Here is a 13022-nt window from a genome sequence, read left to right on the forward strand (position 1 = left end):
GGAGTTCGAGACCAGCCTGGCCAACATGGTGAAACCCCTTCCCTACTAAAAATACAAAAATCAGCCAGGCACAGTGGCGTGTGCCTGTAATGTCAGCTACTCAGGAGGCTGCGGCAGGAGAATCACTTGAGCCCAGGAGGCAGAGGTTGCAGGGAGCCGAGATCATGCCATTGTACTCCAGCCTGGGGGACAAGAGCGAAACTCTGTCTCAAAAAAGAAAAACACATAAATAGAATAGAATAAAATAAAAAGAGAGTAAGCTGGCTGGCTTCTAATTCCAGCTCCATCATATAGCAGCTAGTTACTTAACCCTCTTTGAGCTTCAGTTACCTCCATGTAAAAAGGGGGTAACACATCCTTTTGTGTGTTTCATGTATTGTGATAATACATGAAGGACGCTTAGGGGAGTGCCTAACATGAGTATGAGACTTAACAAATTTTAGCCATTATGATTAGGTTTCCATTAAAATGTGGGGAAAAATGATTATAAATTGGGTAATTAGATACTGTTACGCAGCATGTTGATTTCCTAAAGCATCTAAATAGTTTGTGAAGATGCTGAGGTTGATGCAGATCATCTCAAGAGTCCTTCTAAACACTGAGATTTTATCAATAACTGCAATGCTAAGAAACAGCAGCTAACAATGAGAAACAGCCATAAAGAATGTAGTAAGAACCCACTAAATGACATTGACACAGGAAATGGGTGGACCTCCCTGAGCATCAAGAGAACTACCATATCCCAAGTCAGCCTAGGCCAAATTATTTAGCTTCTCTGGGTCTTGGTTCCTCATTTGTAACATGAAGTTAACATTACAACCTCACAGAGGTTTTGTGAAAATGTAGTGTGTACAGCAACGCTCCTGGCATGCAGGAGACAATCAATAGTGTCTCTATCATCATAATCAAAATTAAAATGAAGAAGATACAAGTTTTAATTTATAGAAAACCTGAATTTTAAGTCTGGATTTTTCTGAAATTTACTCCCTTCTGTCCTAGTTATTTCAATAATTAATTTTCCCCCGAACTTAATAGTGTATTAGCTTGTACTAAGTGCTTTTTGTCACAGTATATACTCATATAGCATACTAACAAGTTATTTTTCTAGAGTAACACTGACACATCTAGACTCCAATCAATGTTCTTATTCTGACTAACTCATTAGGTAGGAAACAAGATTGGAGATGGAAAAATGCATTTACAATTTATCCTTTCTTTAATAACAAAAAGTGTACTGGTCTAAATCACCTGGGCTGACTTAATAGTACACATACTAAATCATCCATGATACTGAGAAGTGGATACATCTAATCAGAGTTCTCTGTGCTGAATATGATGATCTATCATAGTGCCCTTTTACACCCACAAGCAGACCCTAGAACCCAGAGACCAGGAATATTTCACCAAAACACAGGTTAATAGAAAGTAGATACATAAATATGAAGCAGTCAACAAATGCCTGTGCAATAAAAAAATGTGACATAATCTTTTGGTGGACTATATATTAGAAGCTGGCCCACTTTTAATTTAAAAATGCTTTGCAGCTTTAAATTTCTTGCTTAAAAGGTATTTGGTAGAAATCACCGGAAATTCTGACATTTAAACACAGTTTGGATAAAGCATCAGAGAATACCTAAGGCTTGCTGTAAGCAGCAACACAAAACAGACTGGCCTGGTTAGGCTATGTGTAAGACATAAAAGAAGGCAGCTAATGAAAAAATAATGGGGTTTGAATACTTCATATGAACAAAGTTTCCTTTTGCAATAACGTTTCAGAACTAGATGGGGTGACAGCGGCACAATGTAGTGAATGCAGTATATGCTACTCAACTGTACAACTTAATATGGTAAATTTTACCTCAATTAAAAACAAAGTGGAGTGCAGAAGCAAGTAATATGCAAAAGACAATGGACCTGGAGTTAGAAAATCTTAAAATTTTATCCTAAGTACTAATTATACGAATGTGCCTGCCCTCCCTTTTGACCCTCAGTTTTTATGTTAAATCTATTTATAGCAACTGACTAGCAGGATTGGTGAACTGATGAGATGAGAATGTATATAAAACCACCTTGCAAATTTTGTTATATCATTTATAGTAAACAATAAGTTATTAACATTAGAACATGAAATTCTAATTACAAGAAGGAAAACTAGTTAAGTCTCATTTTTCACTACTTAGTTGCTCATATGAGGACCAAGCAAGAGTATTACACTGGCTGTTTGAAACTTGTTAAAATTATGGCTTACAAATTGAACAGTCATCCAAAATTATACATGGCCAAACCTTTCATTAAAAACTTATAATGTATTTGTAAAAGTAAGAATTTTGATAATTTCATTTATTAAATATCTAATGGATGTATTAGTTTTATGCAAATAAGCCCTGACATCAACGTGATACCCAAGACTCCAACTCTCTTCTAATTAAAAACACAGACAGGGCTGGGCACGGTGGTTCACACCCGTAATCCCAGCACTCTGGGAGGCTGAGGTGGGCGGATCACTTGAGATCAGGAGTTCAACAGCAGCCTGGGCAACATGGCAAAACCCTGTCTCTACAAAAAATAAAAAACTAGCCAGGCACAGTGGCACGTGCCTATAGTTTCAGCTACTTGCGAGGCTGAGGTAGGAGGATGGCTTGAGCACAGGAGGTTGAGACTGCAGTAGGCCGAGATTGTGCTGTTGCATTCCTGCATGGGTAACAGAGTGAGATGCTGTCTTAAATAAACAAACAGGAAAAAAAAAAAAAAAAAAAAAGCACAGCCAGAAGTACAGACTATGGGAGGAAAAAACAACAACAACATTTGTGGGATGGGATTTGTTGTGTGATACACTCACCAAGTGCTGCAGAGTCATGGAGTGGTCTCCTCCTGGAACTTGTAGCAGAGAATGAATAGTATGCTGTCCCAGGTTTTCCTGAAGAAGATAGCTGTGCTGGGCTCCCAAGCCCCAGATCTTGTCTCAGGAGACTAGACTATAAAATAAGGCCAAGGAAACAAGTTATTTTCCTGCTGACACTGACCCAAACCGGAAAATTTCATCACTTCTGAATTATTTATAACTTCAGTAATGTCTTAACTTAGAAGACACCCAGTAAGTACGTTTTGAATTCAATTAGACCACTGCTTTCAGCCCATAACTACTTTCTCTTTTTTTCTCCACCCTCACACTGTCTGCCTTTTTTTCTTTTTTTTTTCTGAGATGGAGTCTCACTTATTTGCCTAGGCTGGAGTATAGTGGTGAGATCTCAGCTCACTGCAACCTCTGCCTCGCGTTTTCAAGCGATTCTCATGTCTCAGCCTCCTGAGTAGCTGGGATTACAGGCGCGCACCACGACGCCTAATTTTTGTATGTTTAGTAGAGACGGGGTTTCACCATGTGGGCCAGGCTGGTTTCAAACTCCTGACCTCAGGTGATCCACCCACCTCAGCCTCTCAAAGTCCTGGAATTACAGGTGCAAGCCACTGCTCCCAGCCACATTGTCTACTTTTTAATAATTATGTAGATCCATAAAATCTTAGAGTTGAAAGACACTTTAGTGGCTGTGTGGTATCATACTTTTTAATCATCAATATTTTTGAAAAATGGTCACTAGTCTTTGCTTTAATACTTTCATGAACACATACCGCAGCAGAAATTCTGTTCTTCTTCCTCTCCTGTTTTCTTTTTAGAGATGGATCACGCTCTGTCACCCAGGCTAGAATGTAGGGGCACGATCACAGCTTACTACAGCCTGGAACCCGGGCTCAAATAATTTTCTTTTCTTAGCCTGCTGAAACAGCTAGGACTACAGGCACGTGCCACCACACCCAGCTAATTTTTAATTTTTTGTAGAGATAGGGTCTCCCTATATTGCCCAGGCTGGTCTTGAACTCCTGGGCTCAGGTGATCTTCCCACCTTGGCCTAACAAAGAGCTGGGATTACTGGTGTGGGCCACTGCAGCTGGCCCATTCCTGCTTTTTTCACTTGTGTCTCATGACATGAGTTTGAGAGTCCTCCTCACCATCTCTTTTTTAACATTATATTTAAGCAATCTACTTATGTTAGCTCATACTAAGGGGTTAAGAATGATCACATGCTTATGTGGTTCTTCATTTTGTTGCATCTGCTGCTATTAAGTCATGTCCCTCCAATGTTGTACTTGTTCAGTTTGTGCTTTTTGGTCCCAAATACAAGACTTAACATTTATCTCTGATAAAATTCATCTTGTTATACTTGGTCCATCATCATCATCCATTCCTATCTTTTTCAGATTCTTAGTCTGTCAACCAATGTATATGCTAGCCTTTTTAATGTCTTAGGCATCAAAAATGTGATTAAGAGAAAACCCATCAGGATGACAAGGGTGAGGAGAGAGCTCTGAGGTATGCTACAGTGACATTATGAGACTTTGTGAAGTGCTTCATTTATAATTCAGAGATTCAGCAGCCCTAACCTACTAATGTAGTAACCCTATCATAAAACAAACGAAGTTAGTTTGGCAGAATTCTGCGCCAAGATTTCTGGTAGCTGAGATGAAATAGGATCACACAGACTTGAAAGACAGGAGAGGGAAAGAAGACCTCAAAAGGAAGGAGGGTTGAATACACTTGAGAAGATACTGTCAAGTGAAAAGAACTGTGATTCCTCTGGTACATTTAGGAATCCCCCATCATATATTTAATACCCCTTACTGCCATCACCATACTCTTAAAAAGTAGTTGTTTCAGCCACCGAGTATCACAAAGGAACTGAGAAATAAACCTCAACTGTGGTCAAAAAGCAGCAGCAGAGCTTTGGAACAGTAGCCCTAATAGCCCAATCTCTGCCTCTAGTCTAACAGTCAAGAAAAACTCTCATTTAAATGACTTTTCTTTGGTGTTTAAGCTTTTTAAAAAGTTGAGGTGGAATTTATATAACATAAACACTGAATGTTTTCATTTCATTTCAAATCAGTGGCATTTAGTACATTCATAATGTTGTTCAACCATCACCTCTCTAGGTTTCAGAACAGTCTCATCACCCCAAAAGGAAATTCCAGATCCATTAAGCACTTACTCTCCATTCCACCCTCCCCTAGCCCATGGCAACCACTAGTCCATTTCTGTCTCTCTGGATTTGCCTATTCAGGATATTTCACACAATTAGACTCATACAATATGTGGCCTTTTGTGTCTGACTTCTCACATTTAGAATGTTTTTGAAGTTCATCTATATTACAGCATGTATCAAAGTACTTCATTCCTTTTTAGGATAATATTCCATTGAATATGGCTATACCACAAACTGTTTATCCATTCACCCACTGATGGACATTTTAGTTGTTTCCAGCTTTTAACTACTATGAATAGTACTGCTATGTATATTCATGTACAAGTATTTGAGTACTTGTTTTCAATTCTTTTGAGTATATAACCAGCAGTGGAATTGCTGGGTCATATGTCTAATTCTACGTTTAACTTTTTGAGGAACTGCTAAACTGTTTTCCTCAGGGGCTGCACTATTTTACATTCCTACTAGCAATGTACAAGGGTTCCAATTTCTCCATACCCTTGCCTAGTTTGTTTGCTTTTTAAATTATAGCTATCCTTGAGGGGCAAAGTGGTATCTCATTTGCAGTGGTTTTGATTTGCATAACCCTAATGACTAATGATATTGGGCATCTTTTCATGGGCTTGATGTACATTAGAATATCTCCTCTGGAAAAATGTCTAGTCAAGTCCTTTGCCCATTTTCTAACTGGGTTATCTTTTTGTTGTTGAATTCTAAGAGTTGTTTATATATTCTGGATACTAGGCTTATCAGATATATGAATTGCAAAATTTTCTCTCATGCTATAGATTGTCTTTTCACTGTCTTGATAATGTCCTTTGAGGTACAGAAGTTTTCAATTTTAATGAAGTATTTTTTATATTGTTGCTGATTCTTTTTATGTTATATTTAAGAATCTACTGCCAAATTGAAGGTCATGAAGATATACTCCTAGACTTTCTCCTGAGAATTTTATAGTTTTTTGCTCTTATATTCAGGTCCTTGATCCATTTTGAGTTCATTACTGTTGGCCAGGCGTGGCAGCTCACGCCTGTGATCCTACTACTTTGGGAAGCTGAGGCGGGAAGATCTCTTAAGCCCAGGAGTTCAAGACGAGCCTGGGCCACATAGGGAGGTCCCATCTCTACAAAAAATTAAAACAATTAGCCAGGTGTGATGGTGTGCACCTGTAGTTCCAGCTACTCAGGAGGCTGAGGTGGGAAGATTGCTGGCGCCTGGAAGGTTAAGCCTGCATGAACTATGACAGTGCCACTGCATTCCAGCCTGGGTGACAGCGTGAGACCCTGTCTCAAAATAGTGATAATTATTATAATTTCTGTATATGTTGTGATGAAGAAGTACAACTTCATTCTTTTGCATGTGGATATCCAGTTATCCCAGTACCATATATTGAAGATAATACTATTTCCCTATTCAGTAGTTTTGGTATCTTGTTGAAAATCAATTGGCCATAGATGTTTAGGTTTACTTCTGGACTCTCAATTCTATCCCATTGGTCTGTATGTTTTAATAACTGTAGCTTTGTAGTAAGTTTTGAAATTGGACAAGGGTAAGTACTCTAACACTGTTCTTTTTCAATATTGTGGCTACCTGGGATCTTGAAATTCCATATAAATTTAGGAGCAACTTTTTTATTTCTGCAAAAAAAGGCCATTGGAAGTTTGATGGGAAATGCATTGAATCCACAGATTGCTTTGGGGAATATTCACATCTTAATATCAAGTGTTCGAATGGACTGAATACCAGATGTGTTTACATTTATTTAAGTCTTGTTTAATTTCTTCTGGCAGTGTTTTGTAGTTTCCAGGGTACAAGTCTTGTATTTCATGTTTAAATTAATCCTTAGTGATTTTCAAGGGAAATGAAAAAAAAATTAAAGAAATTAAATTAATTCTTAGGTATTTGATTCCTTTAAATACTATTGTAAATGGAGTTGTTTTCTTAACTTTATTTTTGGTTTATTACTAATAAAACATACATCCTGCAACTTTACTAAATTTATTTATTAGATCTCATAGTTTTATTGTGAATTCCTTAAAATTTTGTATACATAAGATCATATCATCTGCAAATGAGGATAGTTTTACTTCTTTTACCATTTGGATACCTTTTATTTCTTTTTCTTGGCTAGCTAATCTGTTTATTTTTTATTTTTTTGAGATGCAGTCTCACTCTGTCGTCCAGGCTCCCAGGCTGGAGTGCACTGGCACGATCTTGGCTCACTGCATCCTCCACCTCCCAAGTTCAAGCGATTATCCTGCCTCAGCCTCCTGAGTACCTGGGATTATAGGTGTGCACCACTATGTCCGGCTAATTTTTGTATTTTTCATAGACATGGGGTTTCACCATGTTGGCCAGGCTGGTCTTGAACTCTTGTCCTCATGATCCACCCACCTCAGCCTCCCAAAGTGCTAGGATTACAGGCATGAGCCACCGTGCCCAGCCACTAATCTGTTTAGAACAAGCTTGTCCAACCCATAGCCCGTGGGTTACGTGGTCCAGGACAGCTTTGAATGTGGCTCAACACAAATTCATAAACTTTCTTAAAACATTATGAGATTTTTTTGCAACTATTATTATTTTTTTGCTCATCAGCTATCATAGTGTTAGTCTATTTGATGTACGGTCCAAGACAATAATTCTTGTAATGTGGCTCAGGGAAGCCAAAAGAATGGATACCCCTGGTTTAGAATTTCCAGTACAATGCTGAATGTAAGCAGTAAAAGCAGAAAATACTGTTTTGTTCCCAATCTTAGGGAGATGGTTTTCACGCTGTTACCAACAAGTATATTAGCTGTGGGTTTTTTGTAAATGACCTTTACCAAATGGAGTAATTTCCCTCCCTCCTATTTCTAGCTTGTTAAATGTTATCATCATGAAAGAGTGTTGGATTTTGTCAGATTCTTTTTTTTTTTTTTTAGACAGTCTTACTCAGGCTGGAGTGCAGTGGTATGATCTCGGGTCATTGCAACCTCCACCTCCAATTTCAAGCAATTCTTGTGCCTTGGCCTCCTAAGGAGTGGGATTACAGATGTGTGCCACCATGCCTGGCTAATTTTTGTATTTTTAGTAGAGACAGAGTTTCGTCATGTTGGCCATGCTGGTCTTGAACTCCTGGCCCCAAGTGATCTGCCCACTTTGGCCTCCCAAAGTGTTGGAATTACTGGTGTGAGCCACCATGTTCAGCTGAGATTCGTTTTGGGCATCAATTGAGACAATCATATGGGTTTTTTTCCCCCTTCTTTCTATTAGTGTGGTGAGAATTACACAGACTAATTTTCATAGGCTAAACTATCCTTGCATTCCTGGAATAAAACTCCCTTAGCTGTGATGTATAATCTTTTCAATATGTTGCTGGATTCACTCTGCTAGTATTTTTGTAGAGGACTTTTACATCTATATTCAAAAAGGATATTCATGTGTAATTTCCTTTATCCTGTAATATTTGTCTTACTTTGATATCAGAATTATGCTGGCTTCACAGAATTAATTAGGCAGCGTTTGGGAAGAACTGGCATTATTTCTTCTTTAAATGACTGGTAGAATTCACTAGTGAAGCTGTTTGGTCCTGGACTTTTCTTTTTTTCTTCAAGATGGCCTCGCTCTGTTGCCCAGGCTGAAGTGCAGTGGCTCAATGATGGCTCATTGCAGGCTTGACCTCCCAGGCTCACCTGATCCTCTCACCTCAGCCTCCTAAGTAGCTAGGACTGCAGGTGGATGCCATCACACTCAGTTAATTTTAAAATGTTTTGCAGAGATCAGATCTCACTACGTTGCCCAGGGTGGTCTTGAACTGCAGGGCTCAAGTGATCCTCTCACCTCAGCCTGCCAAAGTGCTAGGATTACAGGCATGAGCCACTGGGTCCTGCCTTGGACTTTTCTTTTATGGGAGGATTCTTATTACTAATTCTATTTCTTTACTGGTTTTAGCTCTGTTCAGATTTTCTATTGCTTCTTAAGCCAGTTTTGGTAGTGTGTTTATATCTAGGAATTTGTCTATTTCATCCAGATTATTTAATTTTTTTAGCACACAATTATTCATAGTAATCTCTTATAATCCTTTTTATTTCTGTAAAGTCAGTAGTAATGTCCTCTATTTCCATTTGTGATTTTAGTAATTTGACATTGCTCTTTTTCTCCTCAGTCAATCTAGCTAAAGGTTTGTCAATTCTGTTGATTTTTTTATTTACTTTTATTTTTGTTTACTTTTTGACACAGGAGTTTGCTCTGTTGCTCAGGCTGGAGTGCAGTGGCACAAACACGGCTCACTGCAGCCTCAACCTTTCAGGTTCAAGTGATCTTCCCACCTCAGTCTCCTGAGTAGCTGGGACTAGATGTGCACCACCACACCCGGCTAATTTTTAAATTGTTTTGCAGAGATGGGGTCTCACTATGTTGCTCCAGTTGGTCTTGAATTGGCCTCAAGCGATCCTCCTGCCTTGGTCTCTCAAAGTGCTGAAATTACAGGTGTGAGTCACCTTGTTGATATTTTTAAAGAACCAATTTTGATTTTGTTGATTCCATTGTCCTTCTTGTCTCTATTTTGTTTATTTCTGTTCTAATCTTTTGTTATTTCCTTTCTTCTTCTGCTTTCTTCAATTTAGTTTGTTCTTCTTTTACTTGTTTCTTAAGGTATGAAGTTAGGTTACTGATTTGGGCGCTTGCTTCTTCTTAAATGTAGGTATTTACAATAATAAATTTCCCTCTGATTATGGCTTCTGCTGCATCTCCTAAGTTCTGCTATGAACTCTTTTCATTTCCATTTAATGCTTCAGTTTCTTTAAAGCTTATGGAACAATTTTGGAGCATGAAGCAAACAATGTACTAAACCAGCCAAAGGTCATTCATCACATCTTTCAGAAATACTCATAATTAAGAATGTAATTTTCCAGACTCCTCAAAATGTACACTTTTCTTTAGATAAAGCTGATACATTCCCTTATAAAGGAGGAAAGTAGAGAGAAGACAATTTCAATTACCAGGCAATATAATGTGTAAATGAAGACTACATAATATTAATTTAATTATTTAGCATTAATTGTACAAATTCCAACAGATACAACATTTGGTACATCAGGAGAGAAAGATGTAATTATCAGACCTAAAGGAGAAATAGTCTCCATTAAAATAATAACCTCCAGAATAAATGACAAAAGGGAGAAAATGATCAATATAAATATAACAATAGGCATGTATGTATTGTATTTCTATGACAGACCATCAGCTATGAATTTTCTGATGGTGTTATCTGAGAGTAGTATGACCTAGGAATCATTAAATCTCCCATAGATGTTATGCTGAAATTTCCATTGTCACATCTGTTCTGAATTTCTTTCTTTTATTTTGCTCAGGCTGGGCACATTCAACATTGCTTAAATGGCAAGATCAGAATATGGCTCATAGTATACTAGATGGAACATATTATTACCACATGCTTAAGGGCAGGGGTCAAGTACCTTAAAGCTTCCTTTAAACATCATTGGTATTTCAACAGGATTTTTCCTGCTCAGTGCCAAACTGACTTTCATTGATATGTTTTGAGGTACCTGCTGCATTTATTACTTCATCTGCATTTTCTCATGGGGAAGGCACATATGAAGCTGGTCATAATATACACACAAACAAATATATCAGAAGGAGGGACATGTGTATGTCTCTCAACAGTGTCCCTTACACTAACATTCCCTGGCATACAAATTCTTATGGGAATATAAGATAGTGATTTATATTAGGGGTCAAAAAACCAGAGCTCAGAGGAGAAAGTGGGTCTGTTTTTGAAAATACTTTTCTTGAAATACAGTCTCAAATGAAACACAATTCATTTATGTATTGGCTATGGCTGTTTTCATGCAACAGTGTAAGAGTTCAGTGTCGCAACAGAAAAAGTATGGTCTGTTAAAACCTAAAATATTTGTTATCTGGCCCTTTATAGACCTTTTTTTTTTGGCTGCTAATCTAACACGTCGGAGGAGGGAGAAAGGACTCAGTCCGCAGGGTGGTGAAGAGAAGTCTGTTTGCTTAATAAGGTAAACATACACTTTCAGATGAATAAAAGTTAGCCAGTGAATTGTTTCTTCAAAGAAATAAAATAATAGTCATAATAAGGGCTGAGAGAGGAACCACATAATCTAAATCATGAACAGGAAGTGTATTTCCTCTATTTCTAAAAGTAGACTGAAAGTCTACACAAATACTGATGTTCTGGAAACAGCACTGGTTTTGGAGTTAGGTATCCTGAGTCCAAATCCTGACTGGTAATCTTGAACAAATTATCCAACATTAATGAGTCTGTTTCCCTCTTTACAAATAGCTCACAAGGTTGTTGGGGGAAGTAAACAAGGCCTAACAGTAAAAGTGTACAGTACAGTTATTGGCCCTAGTTAATACAAAAAACTCAGTTTCAGTTTTTCTTTCCCCATTAACTCACTACATTCCAAATATTACAAAATAAATGAGACAAATGGTATTTTTATTCTGTTTCCTGCGTATAAACCTTTTGTCTTAAGCAAGTGATCTAGGATTTCAGGAGACCCTGTCTGCCCTGGATCCAAGCTGACTGGGTTACAACTCCCAATGGCTATGGTAAGAAAGGATGCTGGAAATAGGCAAGAGAATAGGGGCAGAAATGACAGATCCCTAGAGAGGATTGACAGATGCTAAATCCAAAGAGGGTGTGACAGATTCAAGCAGTATCAATTAAGATCAAGAATAAATAGGAAAATGTCAACTTATTCTCAAATGATTTAGCAAAAGTATGTGCATTTGTGTATATAAAGTCACATGCAGCACACAAACATATATTCATACACGCAGAATGAGTAGAAAGAAAAGGAATGTGTATATACAAATGTGGAGAAATGTTAACTGATGACTCTTGATGAAGTTCACATGGATGTTCATTGTATTATTCTTCAACCTTTTCTGTGGGTTGGTAACTTTTCAAAATAAAGAGTTGGAGCAAAGAAGAATAACATATTGAGGACTCCCTAGTACACTTTCAAATGTACCATCTCATTTAGGATTTATAGCAATCTTAATAAGTATTATATAGATTTCATATATTACAGTGATAACAAGTAGTGAAACCCTAATTTGAATCTAAGTCTGCTCAGAAAGCCCTTTTCCTCAATACAACAAGACTTCCATAGTAACTTGGGAACATGTATCATTTTTAAGATTGTTAACTTGAAAACATGTAAGTGATCTATAAACGAATTTGTGGATTACAATCCTAAGGCTGAGATGCCTACAGAACACATATTGGCAGATTTTTTATCTATGCAATAGTAAAGAAAGAAAAAAAGGAGAACAAATTTTTTTTGGAAAAAACAAGTTTACTTGCTACCAGTTTTAGTGCTGATAAACCCTTTTCCTCACTATAGACAAATCTGGATACGTGGTTAGGAAATGCCCTGTCTTCTTGTTCCACAGTGAATATTAACGCCAAAAAAGATGCACAGGTTACACTTCACTCAGCTGTCCTAATCACAGAAATAACCATTTCCCTCTGTTTAGTCTGTAACATGATCCATATGATTAGGCCAAGTAAATATAGAAAAAATAGTTTCTTTTTAAGAATACAAGACCATATTTTATCCTGTTAATTAAAATGAACTGTTCAGTACTCTAAGAAATACAAAAAGTTTAAGACAAAATTTTGTCCACAAGGACTTGACAGTCTACAAAATAATATTTAGCAAACCAATGAAAAAATACAATTAAAAAATCAAGTGCTAAACTATAAAAGCCTAAGATTTTGATATTCTAACACTAAGAAAATAATATATTTTTCTTTATTTGATTCTTCAAACATTTAGGCAACACTGAAACACACATCAACTATTTTATTTTTCTTCTCCTAAAATAAAATTAGATATAAGTTCATATTATTGATTTTTCTGTCTTCCTAAAACAAATGAGAAGCATTATTGATTACTACTGATCTTGTCCTGGAGGTATCTCCGGCAAAAAGAATACAGAACTATCCCA

The 13022-nt window shown here is 37.2% G+C and overlaps 1 protein-coding gene across 15 annotated transcripts in view; it reads right to left on the reverse strand.

Annotated features, from left to right (window-relative positions):
* The window catches only part of TCF12 (transcription factor 12), a 382270-nt gene that overhangs the window by 97851 nt on the left and 271397 nt on the right, over positions 1-13022 (reverse strand). For all 15 annotated transcript variants that reach the window (XM_063639405.1, XM_063639407.1, XM_063639402.1 and 12 more), the window contains one exon: positions 2840-2975. In XM_063639405.1, coding sequence (XP_063495475.1) covers positions 2840-2975 — 136 coding nt within the window. The remainder of the gene's footprint in view (positions 1-2839; positions 2976-13022) is intronic.

This window comes from Symphalangus syndactylus, chromosome 5, assembly GCF_028878055.3.
Source record: "Symphalangus syndactylus isolate Jambi chromosome 5, NHGRI_mSymSyn1-v2.1_pri, whole genome shotgun sequence".
Lineage (NCBI taxonomy): Eukaryota > Metazoa > Chordata > Mammalia > Primates > Hylobatidae > Symphalangus > Symphalangus syndactylus.